Raw genomic sequence first — 17,742 nt, forward strand, 5'->3', positions numbered from 1 at the left:
CACACACACACACACACACACATACACAAATAAGCAACAAGCAGCCAGGAACAACAAGTTATTGCTGTAGTGCATCAAATCTTGGACATTTAACAGAGTGATTGCTGCTTTGTATTCAACAGCAGATTTTGTCTACTCCACATGCCCACATAATGTAACAGTTGGCAGATTGCTGCCAGCCCAGTGCTACAGTAGCTGATTATTTGGGCAGGATGTGTGAATAGCAATAGCTGTGGCCTGAGGGTTCCTAAGAATTTTCAATCCACCAAGGGATCATAGCAAAATCTATAAGTGATTACACTGGTACAGAGAGGCAGGAAATCAACAAATAACTAGCTGCCCCCCATGTACAATTGCATATAAAGTGCCAACTGTACAAGCAGCAGCTCGTAACTTAATACCGCCTGTGTGTTGTGCAAGTATATGGCGCTAAATGCAAATGAACTTAGCCATGATGTGATGTGAGGGCTGTGAAAAGAGGAGCGATTAAACCTCTAATACATTTACTGTTCTGAAGTCATTAGAGGCTTTTTAAATCGATTTAATTAATTTGTTGCAGGTGGGACCTGGCAGAGCAGGTAGCCAGGGGAGAGCCGCTCACAAAGCTACTGAGCCCCTCAGAGGGAGGAAACGCTAATCGACCGTGAAGCCATGACCAAAGCCACGTGACTCACGCCAACCGTGACAGATGTCTCATTTTTTACACTGCCGAGCTTAAATGTTAATTGCAGTAATAACAATAAAGTTTATTGGATTATGCTGTGAAATTAAAAAAGCGGAATCAATCTGAGTGGCAGAGCAAGAAAAAAAAGAAAGAAAGGCAGAAATGGCCAAGGCTGGAGAGAAACACTCAAGTAAATGAGAAGGAGACAATGTGAGTCTGTGGTCGAGGATTGTGGACAGATAATAGATTCCCCTGAATATTTTAACATACTGAATCATCTGGCTGTATGTGTGGACACACAGCGTTCATTTATGTTGTCACATTGAAGCAAAGACAGAGGTAATTTCTGTAAATGAGAGCAATCACTGAATGTTACACAAAGCATAATTGCTTTCAGATCCAGTTCCCATACAAATGATAATGATGTAATAATCAAAAACAACACCAAGCAGCCTGTCTTTGGAAATGAGAAGTCAACTGACATTTTAGCAACTGATATTTTATGCTCCTTCTACACAAACAGACGCGGACACGCACACACAGCCATCAACAAGGCGACAGCAACAATGTAAAATTAACACCATACAAAATAATCAAAGTTGGGCACTGGAGCGTAATATTAGAGCAGAGAGGGGAAAATGTTATGTAGTTTTTTTTTCTTTTCTCTGTAGCCTTGCTTTCTTGGCACAAGCAGCCCCGGCACCACAGCAGCATATCTAATGGAGGGAGAGAGCAGCAGTGTGTGGCTCTCTGCTGTAAATTAGCCACGTGGTTCAGCCTGCAGCAGTTCACCTTCAGAGGCACACAGTGAATTACACCAAAGCCATGTCAAAACAATTGGAATGCAAATCAAATACCTGGGGGTGACTTTGGTCTCCTGTGATCCAGTAATCTACCCTCTCCGGTTCTGTCTGATTTTTGTTGAGTGAAATATTGATTTGGGCTCAACATTTTGTAAATATTTACCTCATGGACGTCAAAGAGGCCTAAGCATTAAAACAAAAGGAAAATGCTTCTATTATATCTATCTAGTATGCTACTCTGGAAGTGTTTGGTTTGGTCATGTAGGATACATGCTCATTCACAATTTTAGCATCAGTAACGCCTTGAAGAATGAAGCACTTTCATTTCAGAGACATTGGAAACAGAAAAGCTGATGGTGTAGGGAATTAGCCACCATAAGCTAATGGCTTATATAAAATATATAAATAAATAATTTTAACCAGACCAAGTGTGGTTGTAGTAGCAAAACCTCCTGAGTGTATTCAACAGGATGTGCTTTGCGTTGCTTATGAATGCAACTTTACCTTTGTAAAAGGAAGAATGTGGCCTGTCTTCTTTCAAATGTTTCATAGAATCAAAGCTGAAATCCTTCTAGATGTTGTCACCTTTTGTATTTGTGAGAGACAAAGAGTAGTTGTGGTGTATAAAGTGTGCTTCCACTGCGCTTCTGCTTGATATTGATGCTTAAAAAACAAGAGCATGGTGTGTAATGTGCCAGCTCAAGTGTGATGGCTCTGTTCTGAACAGAATTTATTGGCAATCTGAATCTGTCAATCAGAATATTTGTGAAAAACCACAAGCCATGACTAGCTGATCAACATTTCTCAGTGGAGAGGGTCTCCAAAAGTGAGTAAATATGCTGCTCTCTGTGTTTTACCATATAGGTGGACAGCTTTAAGTCTGTTTTCTTATAATTGCTGTTTTTCCTTCCCTCGCCCTGTCTCACCCTGCTGATGGAGAAGACGAAGCCGGGCTGGCCGGAGCAGACGCCCATGAAGCAGAAGCGCAGCTGCCAGTAGAACCAGTGTTCGCAGATGAAGGTGATGAGTGACAGAGCCATGGCGGCACCGAGCATGTAGAAGACACCGGCCATGTTGTCCACATCCAGCTGGCTGGACATCACCTCGTTCTTCTCGTGGTGGCAGATCCCAGTCAGCCACAGGGACTCTAGTTCCTCCATTTCACCTGGATGGAGGAAATGTAATGCCACAGGCGGGGGGGGGGGGATAGATGAAGGACAGAGCGAGGGAGAGAGTGAAAGGATGAAAGGAGAAACAGATGGTATTGGTATGAAGAGGGGAGGAGGCAGGGAGAGATGGATGAGAAGGTCGGAATGAGGGATGGTAAAGAGTTGACGTACAGCATGAAGGAAGTGGGATGGAGGCAAGGAAGGAGGGAGATCCATGGATGGGCAGAAGAAGAAAAGAAGAGTGTTTTTATAATTCGTATGGGAATTGAAATAAAGAAAGCGGTGCAAAAAAATGGGAAGGAATGTTAAATATAAAGGAGAGAGGAGGGATATGATGTAATAACAGGATGGGTATTGGAGGACACGAGGGATGGCGAGATGATGCAACAGAAGAAGAGAGGAGGGAAGATGGCGGGCAGGAGGAGGGAAGAGGGGGGTCAGGGGAGTTAGAAATACAGCCTTGAATTTTGCAGTAGACTTCATTGCAGAAAGGAAAAGAGTAAAACGCGCCATTGGTCACATGCTAATCACATCGATCTTTTTTTGTACTCATTTCTGCAAATAATTGTGTGTGTTTACCACAAAATATTTAAACTTTTCAGCGTCAACATGTGCATGCACCTATTCAAAATGTAAAAGACAAGTGTTTGCATAAGTGTGTTTGTGTTTGAGTGTGTGTGTGTGTGAGTGTGTCTGATGCTGGTCCCTGAGCTTCTGGTCTCTTTTGTGGGTCACCTTCTGTTTCATCACGAGTTGTTCTCTATCAAAGCCGACTGTGGCAGGACAGGCGTCGGTTAATTAATCATACATTCAGCCGTTGTCACTTCACGTCGGCGCAACTCTGGAGCACCGGCTGGCCTCTGAGCATCAACAAGAAGCACCACAGCATACAAACCCAGGGAGAGTCACCGCACACACACACATGCATGCAGGCAACAATATAGACGCAATCGTACAGCAGCTACTTCTTGTAACTGCTGAAAACCTGACTGTGAACTGCAACCATTTGTGACAGTGGCGTATAACATTGACATTTGTATGACAAGAGCATTTAAGCACAATGGCTTTGCCATGGTATATTTTTAAGGACAATTTATTAGCTTTCCCACAGCTTTCAACTGCAGCTCACAATATTCATCATCTAAAGTTGCAAACTTAAAATAGGTCGCATGATGACAACTCAGCTATCCCAATGACAAGTGAGAAAACTCCATCCACTGATGAAAAGCATGAGATCAAACTGATAGTTCTGGAAAACTTAATAAGTGGACCTTGAATTAAGATTGTGCAAGACATCTGGATATTTCATGTAGTAATCTCAAGCAAGTCTGAGGTCTCTGCTAGTTGATTTTTCAGTATTCAATGCAAGAGGAGTTGAGGCATTTAATGATATATTTCCGAGAGAATACAAGACTTTTACAACTGATCTTTGTAACCTTAAAGCAGTAATATTGGGAAATAGGCTCATTAATTTTCTGGCAGAGAGTTATATAAGAAGATTGATACCTGTTTCATGTCTGTAAATGTAATGGCTAATAAATATGAAGCTAAACTTAGCAACAAGTTAGCTTAGCTTAGCATAAAAATGAAAACAGGAAGCTAGCTTGGAAGGTAAAAAATCATTCCTACTGTACCAGTACCTGTAAATTCACTAAACCAAAGTGACACAACAACAATTTGCTATTTTAATGGGGTTGTGCGCACACTTTCTCCTTATGCTAAGCTAAGCTAACTTGCTGCTGGAGGTAGATTTATTTTTACCATACAGACATGAGAGTTGTATCAATCTTCTCAAACTTTACTCCAGAAAGAAAGAAAACATACTTCCTAAAACTATTCCTTTAACTTTTATGGTGCTTTGCTCTGTGGAAAATAATGTAAGGGGAATAAAATAAAGCACACTGGAAGATTCAACCGAAAGAATGACTATTCAGCTGACGTTTGACTTTGTTGTTAAAATTGACAGCTGTGACATAATTCATGACTGGCATCTCTGAAACAGGTCTGCCATTTGGTTATTAAACTCAACATGTACTGTAAATGACTTCAAAACTTTCCATTCAACAGCGAATTAGAAAATCACCAATCAAAACTGTCATTTTCTTTTCACAACAGCTGTGACATATTTTTTGCTAAGGCCTGCGTCAAACTACCCAGACTCCCTTCCAGCCTTCGTACCAGGCCACTGGGCTCCCCACGTGAGTCTGGTCACTTTCTAGGCCACCAGGAGGGAAGTGGATGGTGAGGCGTGGCATAGTGACATTGAAATCCTGAGAGGTTCGAGACAGGGCCGCTTGGTTCCTGTATGAATGCTTTTGCAGTGGCACAGGGGGATGTTAGTGCGAGCCGACCCATATTCAGAGACGTGTGTGTGTCTGAACATGAATACAAAACATACACAGGCACACATATATCAGTCTTACATACATGTTTGAAAAATCATTTTTGTAAGTTAAACATATAAATAACTCAACTTATAATCAATAAGTCAGAAACCATATACACACAACTCTTACTGAATTGTATGTAGGTTGATAAAAATAAACCAATGTCATAAATAGTCACAATCTCTGCAGCACACTCTCTTTATCTCTGTAACACACACACACACACACACACACCTCTCGCTAACACACATAGGCCCTCTCATTTTCAGAGGCCTGACCCATATTCACATGAGCGCACGCACACATGCACACACGGTGTTGAAATACACCAGGAGCTATGCTGGCACCCCTAACTGGGACGCACTATAGTGGGCCCCGGAGGGCCCTTGGTTCAGGATGCTCACAACACGTTGGACCATGCCCAAATAAACTAGCTACAACAGACACTCAAACCTACACACACACACACACACCAAACTTCCATTTCCCTTTCTGAATTGAGCTGTAAATCAAAACAGGAAATTGTGAAATTAGAATGTTAAAGTCGATAAACTCAGCGGACAGCCCTTATATGTGACATTTTGACTTGTTTATGATCAAGAGTTTCTGCTTGAAAACCATAAAGAATATACTATACGGGTTAGGAATGAACATTTTGAACATATTTTATTTCATTACCTACTCGTTCTGAGATGCATTCATGTTCCAACAAGAGCTGACAGGAAAGTGTTTCAAACGAACAAGCCCTAGAGAGCTTGGACAGTATAAAAGGCAAGCGTGATCATAAAGCACAGGGCCCCACGGTGGAGCTAAATCTCAATTTATATTCCTAGCAGCACCATCTTACCTTTTCTGTCAGCTCTTATTATATATGAGAGTGCAATTACTCTACATTTGACTTGCAGAGCCAATTAACTGAAATTGTGGTCGCAGACACACAAATTTCTTAGAAAATCTATGTTTTTCTCCTCCCTCCACAATTCTTATCCTGAACAGGCAGTGGGTGAAACCCTAAAATCTTACTGTCTGTGAGGTCTGTGTTTGCCTGTGTAGAGTAAACACTTGAAAACAGACTATTTTAGACTAATATCCATGAGAAATAAACTTAGCCACTGTTATTTATCCCTGCAGCACAGCCTGAGGCAAGATTTGTTCATAGCTTATTGGTGGGTAAATCACGCACCTCGAATTAGTTCTTAGAGGATAATTCAGGTTTATTACAACTTATTCTTCTTATTTTCTTAGGAAATAAGTCAGATAGGGCAGACACACGAGCAGCCAGATGATCAAACAGGTTTTAAACAAACCCTCATGAGGAAACGAAGGCCATTTCTAAACTCCTGACCAAAACTGTCTGTTGTGCAGACACATCACCGTCTACAGACTGACCTCCTGTTATGAGAGATTATTTCCAACATTTCAGGTGAACTAACTTGATTTTGCCTGCTTTACAACTTGTCTAACCCATTGTGTTTCTTGTCTGATCTGACTTTATTTCAGTGATGTTGCTATGTTCCCAGGTTTCAGCAATTAACTTGTACAATGTTACAATAATCAATAAAAACGCCGGCCAAAGTCAGTAAAATAATAATTCTCCTTTAATGTTAGCTTCAAGTCTGTCAATCAGAAGTTATGTTCTGTCTCCTTCTCTGGTAAAGTATGGTTTTATCGCAGTAACTATCTGGTGCATCTTTAAGTAATTAAATAAACAACTCATCATTATCGGTACAGCTGCACTGTCTCCATTTGTGAGTGCATTAAACTGAGCAGTATATTTGAATAAAACAGAGGAGAAAGCAGTATGCTGCCTCACCGTCTCCAAAGAGCTGCAGGATGGCCAAATCCACATGTCTCTTCCAGAGTGACTCCTTCTGGATGGCGATGCCGTACCCCGTGGTGGCAAAGATGTAGCCGCTGCCAATGGTCACCAGCTTGCAGCCCTCGTCCCTGCCAGCCATGTAGTTCAGTACAGCCGCATCATAAATGAAAGCGTCTAGTTTGCTAATGAGAAAGAGAGAGAGGGAGAAAGGGAGAGCGAGGTAGGTTACAATTAATTAGCACTTAGGAGTCAGACATCACAGCTACAACATTCCAATTAACCTGCTAAATAGGACTAAGCTGCTGATAAGTGTAATAAACTTCCACTTGGTTTGCCAAAGGCTGGAGCTGGCACACAGACTGGCGAAAAGGCACACTTGGTGAAAACTGGAGAGGGGGAGTGAAAGTATCACTGGAGTTATTCAGCAACAATATGTTTACATGAAGAAAAGTAGGGAAGACATAAACAGGGGACTTTAGCATTTATTGTTTATAAAACTTTTCACTATTACAATATGTTACTACGGTATCATGACCATCCATTGACATTTACATATTTTCCAGAACCTGTTCACCTGCTTTTGATTCCCTTAACAATCATCACAACTGCTGCAATACAATTGAATGCCACCCCTTGAATTCAACAGAATGAAAACATGCTTAGAGAATGCTACAGCAAATGAGCAGGATTCAATTTAATAAAATACTGAAATAAGAGATGTGTACATGCCTGAAGCCAGGACATCAACATATACCAAAATATACTGTTCAATATCTGATGATGATAGTTGCAATTTTGTCAAATAAGGACAAACATAAACCCTTTAAATTCCTTTTGTTATGAAACATTTTGCTTGGACTGCAATTATAAAGTTGGTTTTACAGTAAAACCAAATGGACCACTTTAGTGTGCAGTTTCTCACCCGGCCTTGAGACTCTGCAGAGCTTCGTTGACGTTTCTCTGATGGAACTTTGTCATGTAGGAGTGCATTTCTGGATAGTTGTTCCTAATGTTTCTCTCCGTACTCCCGTTTGGGACGGTGCCGAACCGAAACGGAGGTGAGAAGTCGTTGGGACTCTGGAACTACACATGGAAGATGGAGCGTGGTTAGAGAGGCATGCAAAACATTTACTTTACAAATTAAAGGTACAGATAAGACAAAGAAGACAGAGAGATCAGAAGCGAGCAGCATAGCATCAACGGCTCCCATCTTACCTTTTTGTCTGAGAGACCAGTTACCTGGTCCACATATTCCTCTTGGATCATGAAAGCAGCCAGGTTGGCAGTGTAGGAGGCCAGGAAGATGACAGCAAAGAAGGCCCACACTGACACCATGATCTTACTAGTGGTGCCTTTGGGGTTCTGTACTGGCACAGAGTTGTTAAAGACCAGACCCCACAGCAGCCAGATGGCTTTACCGATGGTGAAGGATGGGCCGTGAGGCTCTGAAAGAAACACAGCCATGGTTAAAACAGTACGTGACAGATCAGCTTTGGTTTTGTAAGAGGCACAGTTGGTCTTCTTTTACTCATGCGTCTCCAGCTGAGCAGCGAATTTGTTTTGTAGAATGAATGAATGAATGTCTTATTTAATTCCTGAATCAGTCTAAAAGTTACAGTTTTATATTGACAGCATACTGATATATTCTCATTAAAGTTACCCTGGTATGGCAGCTATTCAGTTTTAACATGTTACTTGTTACTTGCCACACTAGCTGCATATCTGTCAATCAATTTCTCAACAACTGTTAGATGAATTGCCATGACATTTGTTACACACATTAATCTCCCCCTCGGAAGGAATTGTAATAACTTTGGTGATTGTTTTTAGAACCTTTTCTCTAGCACCATCATCAGGTCAAATTTATCCAATCATTTGGTTTATAACCAAATACTGACATTCCTACCAGCCTCAGCTATACTGAGCTGTGCTTTGTGCTAATTAGCAAACATTAGCATGCTAACACACTAAATTAAGCTGTTGAACCTGGTAAACATTATACCTGTTAAACATCAGCATGATAGCGTGGCCTTTGTGAACATGTTGCCATGCTAGCATTCACAGCCTGACAGGGCTGTATGTTACAATGTAAATGAATGATATTTTATTTTTTGTAAAAGTTAGAAAGTGTGTTGGTTCAATTCATCCATGAGCTGGAAGCAAACTTGTTCATTCCAGCCATTATGCTGTGATTACCAGTTGGTTCATAATGTTTGTGTGGGTATGTGTGAGTGTGCGAGAGAGAAAGAGAGATTGTGTGTGCGAGCATGTGGGCTTGTATTGTTGTATGGGGCTTTTGTTCATGGACAAACTGACTTTATCGTGCCAGATATCTCCTTTGTGAAGTTTGCAAGAAAGTTGGTTAAGTGAATCAGGCAGAGACTTTACAAATCTGCAGTCATGCCATTGATACAGTATTGCACCAAATCGTTTGAGTCCAAACTTCGATCTGCACTCTTCATGATACCAAACTCCCACAGCGCTACAAGCAGATAAAACAAGGAGGCACACTGAAGAGCACAGCTCTTAAGGGAGGAGTACAGCTTCTCCAGAACTTTCAGGAATGAAAAAAAGATGGCTATTGTCTATATATAGCCACTTCAGAGAGAGAGAGAGAGTTGTGGGAAGACATTGATTTTTTTTGTTTGTTTGTTTCTTATCTTTTTGGCTGGGGAGATCTAACAAAACTAACCCCATTGCTGTCAGAGCTGTCATGTGATTTTGGGAAATATGGAAATGAATACAAATGGCTTGTTCAGTGTGAAGGAAGCAGTTCTGGAGGAGTGTTGAAGCCCAAGCAGTGAGACACACCTGTAAATGATGTAAAGAGAGCAGTGTGGATGAGGAGGAGGATGAAGAGGAGAGGAGAATGAAGTCATTGGGTCAGTGAGGACAGCTGGTCTATATGTGGAGGCGGCCTGCAGTGTGTTTGTGTGTCTGTGTCTCTGTCAGTCTATGTGCAAAGCAAAAGACAATTCATACAAGACAATCCACACTGGCATTGTTACAGACAGAAAGCTTTAACCTGCAGAGCCGTACCTGTGCTTGCTTGTTTGGTTCAAATTATTAGTTGGAGCATTACTCATCCAACACTCTCTCTCTAGAGGACAAAATTGCCCACCGCCATGTTCTCTGCATACTTTGGATCCTCACTCTCAGACTTCAGCAGCAAAGATGAAAGTGTTGGAATTGGGTGGACAGAGAATACTTGGCTTGATTTGGATCCACAATTCCACTATCAGATTGTACTGCTTTGCTGGTGGTAGCCTCACATCCAGGACTTTCAAGTTGGCTGCTAAACATTCTCCCATTCAGCCACTATTTAGAAAATCACAAACTGGAACATGCCAGAAAATTATACCAACCCAACACTGGGCAGTGCTGGTGCTGGAGTGTGAATGACCCACCACCATTCAGATTTATCATTTCATTTATCAATTTATGAGTGCAAATAGTGAAAAGCAGCCTGTGAAAAGGAGATGCCAATCGAGAGGGACAATTAGTATCTCATCTGCTTTGGTTAGTATGTGTGTTAGAAGTGGGATTATCAGATCTGCTAAAACATCGTCCCTGCTCACCAAAAGACAACCCTGTCTCCTACAAAATGTGCTTATATTCGTGTGCTGCATGTTACCAATTATGTTTTAGATTAAATGTAATTTCTGCCGGGGTTATTTCCACAGGCTGTCATGATCCTGATATGTTTCTGTCTGTCTTCTTGGGATTCTGTTATGGTGTAGTGTTTAGGTTATTTCTCTGCCTGTTCTGTGTTACTTAATTTTGATCTGTTCTTATTTTGTTTGCTTTGTGCGTTCTGTGCTTTTGTGTTGTTTCTGTTGGTTTAATGTCTTGTTTAGTCTCTGCTGGTATTAGTTTTGCCTTGTCTGCAGTGTTAGTTTGGGTGTCTGCTCTGTTTTGTTTAGTTTGTGTGCTTGTCTGGTCTGTGTTTTGGGTTCTACTGTAGTTTGATTCTTGTCTTGTGTTCTGTCTGCCCGGTCTTAGTTATTTACCTCTCCCTATTTGGTTGTTTTCTTTGTCAGTTTGTTCTATGATTCTGATTTCAGTCTGTTTCCATGTCTTGTCTGGTTTTGATCTGTCTGCTTGTGTTCGTGATTGTTTTGGTGCATTCCTTGTTCTGTTCTATTCATTTGTCTTATCTTGTTATGGTCTGTTAACGGTTTATTTGTGTCCATGTATCTGTTTGGGTTTTATCTGTGGATTTGTTAGTGGTTCAATAAGTTTTGTCCTGCTTGGTATCTGTCTGTGTTTCTGTCTGTCCATCACCCTGCCTGCCTGTGTCTGTCTGCTCTCAATATTAGTATCACCTGTTTGTGCTCCCGCCCTCTTCATTAGCCTGTGTTTAAAAGTTTGTCGCTTCTGTTCAGCTCTTGCTGGTTCGTTGCATGTGTTCTTGCTGTGTGTCTCCCTGTTACCTGTCTGTTCCTGATCCCTATTGCTTTTTGGAATATTACCTGCTGGATTGTTTTGGACTTTGCTTTCTGTTCCATGGACTACCTTTGTTGAGTTTTGGACACTGCCGGAAGTTTTGTACTCAGAAACTGTACCTGTTCTGCCTCTGTGTCCAGCGTTTGGGTCCTAAAACATGTACCTGCCTGAAAACACGGCAAAACCTGACACAGGCAATATTTTCCAATCCAGGGAATGCGATGAATATCATTTATTCCAAAGTCCAAACAAATAGCTTTGTTCTTTATTCTTTTCTATCCAATGAATCATCTCACACATCACCAGATTTTTCTTGCAACCCTATGGACAGGACTTGGTCATGCACAACTGGCTTACACTACATAACTGTGTATAATATCTCATAATAAGCCTAGATAAAACCAGCTCTACCCCAACCAGCTAGACCAATAAAATAATACTTACCCATTAGGGTTGAGTATCTTTAAGATTTTATGACACCAGTACCAAAACCTGTACCCTTAAAGTGAAACTGATACCAACAGAGTACTTCATTCGATACCTTGCATAAAATGCCACCTGTTCAAGCCATAGTAGTTGATTGGTAGCCTATTAATATTTTTATTGTTATGGACAAGCAAGGTTATCTATTTTATTTTTTTCTGGTTACAAATAACTGTTACATATATTGGGAAATTGTATCACATCCTCATCTTAATTAGGTCATCCTCGCAGGTAGTATTTGTATGAGACAAGAGGAGTGAAATAGTTTAGTGACCAAATAGTTGTGGGAAACAAATTTATTTTTTAATACGTGTGTTGAAAGTAAACAATGGAAAATTATTTTGTTAACTTTCGATTTCCATAACAATACTCTGTCCCCCTCGCTCAGAGACACTTTGCTTTGTTTGGGACTCTCCAGGATGCTTCTAACTGAAGCCACTGTGAGCTGCACTTTATCAGAGGTGCTGAAGTTAACGTTTGTGTGTATGTGTAGTGAGATTTCTGTCTGATCACAAGTGTTTTCAGTTTCGGTTTTCTACCTCTGATGAACAGCAGTGAGCTCGTCTCATCGAGTAGCCTGCAGTCCCAGACGGGCTCTGTGTCTGTCAGACGGTCTAAAGGGGGTAGCCTACCACCATATCAGCAGAGCAATAACGCAGGGTAATGAACAGCAGAGGGGCATGTAGATTTTATGAAAATATTATGACATAATTCTCATCAGATTGTGATTTTATACTCGTAATATTACAACTTTTGTCCCAAAATATTATTCTGCAAATCTCAGAGGACACAGATACTTGGGGGAAATTGTTAATGTGCTGTTTCTAACTGAATTTCAATTAATTAAGCTAATTTATCATTGAGGTGAAAAGCTGTCACATGCACATTTAAAAAGACTTTAGGCTACTTCAGCAAAACATTTCTGACAGCAATGACAGAATGTCTTGAGAGTCTTACTGCATTATATTACACTATACATATTTTTTATTTATATTTTATTTATAACCCCCCCCCCCCCCCCCCCCCCCAATTAATATTATCAGTGTTAATTATTATCAGTAGTAATTTTAAAAATCATAATGAATGTATTTATATGGCCTATGATATTTAATAATTAATATGTAGCTCAATGATTTACAGGTGAAAGCATGAAAGATTTCTGGGATTGGGCTAAGCCCCCAATGTTTCAAGATCCTGGAAACAAAATCCTCCTCCAAAAACCACAGTAACAGTTATAAAACAAGTAAGAAGTCTGTTTAAACAAGTCACTAAACTACACTAAAGACTCTAAAGTATCAAACAGAGGAAAAGAGAGGCTGCACATCCAGCCGATCACACTGACTACATCTGAAGCAGCTGCAGCTGGCGGCTCCGTGAGTAAAATCAGCCAATCGCTGCTGCACCACAAAAGCGTTTAATTGATGTGATGGAACGCAGCGATCGTTCAGTAACAAGTGATGTGAATAGCAAATTAAAATGTACAGCGAAGTGTTAAATGATAACAGAAGATGAAACCAACGGAATGCCAAGCTTGTGGTGATAAACTTGCAACAGTGATGAACATGCCTGAGACCGCAGCCAAAGGTGAGCGGCTGTTAAAGTCAGGCATGGACTCGGCACGTGCAGGCCTTTTTTTTATACATTTTATGGTGAAGACACATAAGGAAAAAAAGGCGTGCTCTTCTCTTTCTTTCGGTGTGTTGCTTGAGTGTTTGGCTGCAAGCAAAACCATACAAAGAGTAATTTTTTGCTGCAATCTGGCTATAAAAGTATCGAATGAAGTGCTGGTTTCACTGGAGACTTTTTGATTCTACTCGATACTGGGCTGTTTTGGTCGATACCATAAATATCGTATATATAATATTGGTATCGAGTAGTGATACCCATCCCTATTACCAATTGATGTATGAGTATTAACAATCTAATAATGTAATAGATAATAAAGTCAGTCACAGAGGCAATCTTATACAAAGTACTTTTACTTTGGATACTTTAAGTGTATTTTCCTAATAATATCTCTATATTTTTAATAATACTTTTCAGTACTTAAGTAGGTTTAATGTAAGTAAGTATTTTTACATAGTTGCATTTGTACTAAATAAGCTGAAGGATCTGTGTACTTCTTCCACAGCTGCAAATATCTTAAAAACCAGTGCACTGTGTGCTTCATATCAGTGTTCAACATCAACACCTTGATGTGATGATCGTGAACCAAGCGCTTCAAGTTGCCTAATTTGTGTTGGAAGTGAACAGCTGTCATGTAATTTGTTGTCATGTAGATAAAGGTAGGGGAGACCGGGTATGGTTGTAACATGGGGAGAGTTGTAACAACACCAATTCCACCAATTACAGATAAGATAGGAGTTAAGCAGTCATACCAGTATTTACCTACTTCCTCACTGATCAGGCATGGTGGTTCTCAAGTTTGGAAACAGGCACATTCAGAATATATAGAGAAAAAACTGATTTTGTGGTCAGAAAGTAAATTTTCTGACCAAGACTATATTTTGTTTAGTATCTATACTATTGCAGATAAAATAGTTTGACTTATATTAGATTGAAATATAGTTTATTAGGCAACATGTGATGCATTTTTTCCTTTCTAATTTCAAATCACTATGCTAATACAGCTAGCTAAACACTGGCTGACAGGGGTGGGGTGGGTTGTAACACGTGTTACAACCATTCACTATACATACAACTAGGGACTTTTTGATTTTAATATTTTACAGAGTGCCCTTTGCAGTATAGGCCCACCATGCCTGCACTTCAGGGTTACCAGCATTCATTTGCCAGCAATGTGACCAATACTTCCCATTCACATGTTGATCACATGTTGGTGTATGTATCGGCACTTGATCTTTCCCATACTCCGTCTCCGCCGGTGGAGAGGGCAGAAAAATGTACAGAGAAAATGTGAGAAATTCCACTGCGCAAGAAAAAGTCCCAGTACGCCAAAGAGTAAAATATAGAAGTGCTTGTACTGCGTACCAATGAGTACCGGCCCACTTCAAGCACTGACTGTGACTCTGATTAAGAATATACACACATTGACAAACACAGACACACACCTCTTTTAGTTAGACCTAATGATGTACAGAGATGTTCTTTAATTAGGTACATTTTAATTTACATTTTATAATCTGTTACAGTGAGTCCTTTTATTTCACTATAATTGTTTTTGAAGCATATCATATAGTGTGACATCCATTTTTGCTTCTTTTGTCTAATTGTTACAACCTACCCCCAGCGTGTGTTACAACACCGCTAGAACACTGGAAAAGAAAGTGTCTACAACAATTTACTTCTTTCTCAAACAATAGTGCAGTTACCCACCCCCCAACAGATACCATGCTTGTGTCTAGATGTGTGTGTGTGTGTGTGTGTGTGTGTGTGTGTGTGTGTGTTTTCATGTGTTGAGCTGAGGCCTCTTACCTTTGCCATCAGCCAGACAGCGGTTGTAGCCCACAGGGCTGAAGTACTCGAATATAAACACAGCCATTGCTGACACCAGCAACAGCATCACGAACATCATCACCCACACATCTGCACTGAAGGGCTCTGGAGGGCGAGAGAGGGAAAAGAAGAGAGGGAGAGATGAAGGGACATCAGGGAGACGAGGGATTGAGAAAGACAGCATGGATGGACAGAGGGAAAGAGAGTTGTAAAAAGAGAAAAGATGGGGAAGATGGAGAGATCAGGAGAGGGAGGAAGAGGGGAAAAAGAGTGCGGGCAGCAGAGAGAACGAGAGGAAGAGAAAATGTAGCGAGAGAGGGAGAGGGCAAGAGTGATATGCAAATGTGGAGCAGCAGATTGAGGAGAGGAAGGAAGAGTCAGAGAAATGGAGTAGGAGTGGGAAATATAAGAGGGCAAAGAGACAGGAAAGACAGAATAAATAAACCGTTAGCCATATTATCATGCACTCTAGTCTGCCTCCTCATCATACAAAAGCATTAAAACCTGGCTCTAATGACTTAGTGTGTCCACTAAATTACTTTTAGTTCAACTTCTAAAGGTGGAAGAATGGACGTCAATCTAAAGTGATATAACAAAGATCCATATAACACTCTCAATCTGTCAGGTGTGCTGGAGAAATAACAGTTGCGTCAAACTAAAACTCAAAAGATCTTCATGTAATTCACAAAAGTAGATATTGCATATTTCACAAATTTGCCAAAACAATAATAATTTACTGGCGGAAATGGACGTGACCTATACCACATTTCATACTGATTTGAAAATGCACGGTTGTATGGCTCGCAACTTATAAAGAAAAACACTTTGCCTTTATTATAGCAGCCTGTATAGTGGACATGGAAAAATTTTTCGCATTTGACTGGATCTCCAACCGTACTACCTATCCTACAGATTTCATCTTTGCATCCTGAGCAGATTAGACTGTAGAACCAAAGTCCATCCATCCATCCATCCATCCATCGTCAACCGCTTATCCTGCGTACAGGGTCGCGGGGGGGCTGGAGCCTATCCCAGCTGACATTGGGCGAAAGGCGGGGTACACCCTGGACAGGTCGCCAGTCCATTGCAGTGTACAACCAAAGTCTGGCATAATAATAATAACTTGACCTGAAAGCCAGTATACTCGGGTTCAAGCACCCAATGCAACTTGGAACCAACCAGGAATAGAGGCCAATAATAGATAGGGCTTAAACAGCTTATAAGTGACAACATTTTTTCCAAGACACTTTTAGAAAAGGTGACGATCCTAAAAGCTTTTATATTTTATGGAATAGTTACAATATCAAAAAATGTCAAAAACATGGCCTTCAGGCTCTTCCTTCTACCCACTTCTGCCCCCCAACTTTTGACACCTGGCTGCTCACCTAAGAAGGCCGAGGGCGAAACGGTGCCGTTGCTACGGGAGACCATGACGCTGATGCCGGTCTCAATGAAAGGGACGGAAAAGTCGATGACCTCTGACCTCTCCTCATTGATGGTCAAGGAGCCGACAGCCATGTGGGCGTTTTTTAACACCACCTAGTAGAAAGGGTGGAAAGCAGAAAGACAAAGAGCATCTGTTATCCACTCGTTATTTACACATCCCTCATCCATCCACTGAAAAGCTACTGAGGCACTGTACGGTAATGAATGGAGTGCTCTTTAAAGGAAAAAACTGTCCTAAAACTTAAACTTTTCCCTGAGGAGAAAGTTCTTCAGTGGTGGCACGGCCACAAAAACATTAAAAAAACAAATACAATCAAGATAGTTAAGAATAGCTTATAGTAAAAAAAACACCATTTAAACCAGAGCATAAAAATAGCATATGACAGCTATCAGTTCATTTGCAGGTGATTGTGCTGGGAGTCTTTCAAAATGCCTGTGAAGATGTTTGCTAGGTCCTTCCAGTAAGTAAGTTCTAAAGGGTATTGTGCAAATAGCTGAAAAATAGCTCTTTACCATGTCCCTTGCATTTCTTTATCCATTTTATTGTTTGTTCTGCTGTTGTGTGACTGAGCCTCAGCAATTCTATATATCAAAATACTAGGTTTTAGTGTCAGCCCTTATAATCCAAGAGCACTAAACTTCTGTCTAGATGCTGAACATCCACACTGATGTTCAGCAATCACACGGAGAGACTAACTTGTAGCTGCCTTGCTTTCTCCATTAACATGTATAAAGCATGCAGCAGAGTCGAGCACACTGTCAAAAGCTATTATAGGAAATGTAGGAAATCAAATCTGACATAACAGCAGGTGGGACAGGTTGAGGGAAAGTGGATACATTAAAAAAGTAAAATGAACAAAGTGAGGCAAAGAAACATATGAGAATGGAGACATTGGAGACAAAAATAGAGCACGGCTGGTAGAGACAGGAGACCAACACACATTCCACACACAGTGCTCTGAGTGGACACTCGTGATGCGCACCAGGGGAGGGAAACAGGGAGAAAGATAGAAAGAGGGAGGAAGAAAGTGGGTTACCACAGTGGGTCATGGCTGCTGGAAATAGCCAC

At 40.8% G+C, this 17,742-nt stretch overlaps 1 protein-coding gene across 3 annotated transcripts in view; it reads right to left on the reverse strand.

Moving 5' to 3' along the window:
* Positions 1-17,742, reverse strand: part of LOC123961328 (glutamate receptor ionotropic, NMDA 2B) — a 124,337-nt gene that overhangs the window by 7,199 nt on the left and 99,396 nt on the right. For all 3 annotated transcript variants that reach the window (XM_046036624.1, XM_046036614.1, XM_046036632.1), the window contains 6 exons: positions 16,613-16,766; positions 15,207-15,332; positions 8,058-8,287; positions 7,765-7,925; positions 6,837-7,024; positions 2,394-2,632 (listed from right to left, as the gene is read on the reverse strand). In XM_046036624.1, coding sequence (XP_045892580.1) covers positions 2,394-2,632; positions 6,837-7,024; positions 7,765-7,925; positions 8,058-8,287; positions 15,207-15,332; positions 16,613-16,766 — 1,098 coding nt within the window. The remainder of the gene's footprint in view (positions 1-2,393; positions 2,633-6,836; positions 7,025-7,764; positions 7,926-8,057; positions 8,288-15,206; positions 15,333-16,612; positions 16,767-17,742) is intronic.

The sequence above is a fragment of the Micropterus dolomieu genome, linkage group LG02, assembly GCF_021292245.1.
Source record: "Micropterus dolomieu isolate WLL.071019.BEF.003 ecotype Adirondacks linkage group LG02, ASM2129224v1, whole genome shotgun sequence".
NCBI lineage: Eukaryota > Metazoa > Chordata > Actinopteri > Centrarchiformes > Centrarchidae > Micropterus > Micropterus dolomieu.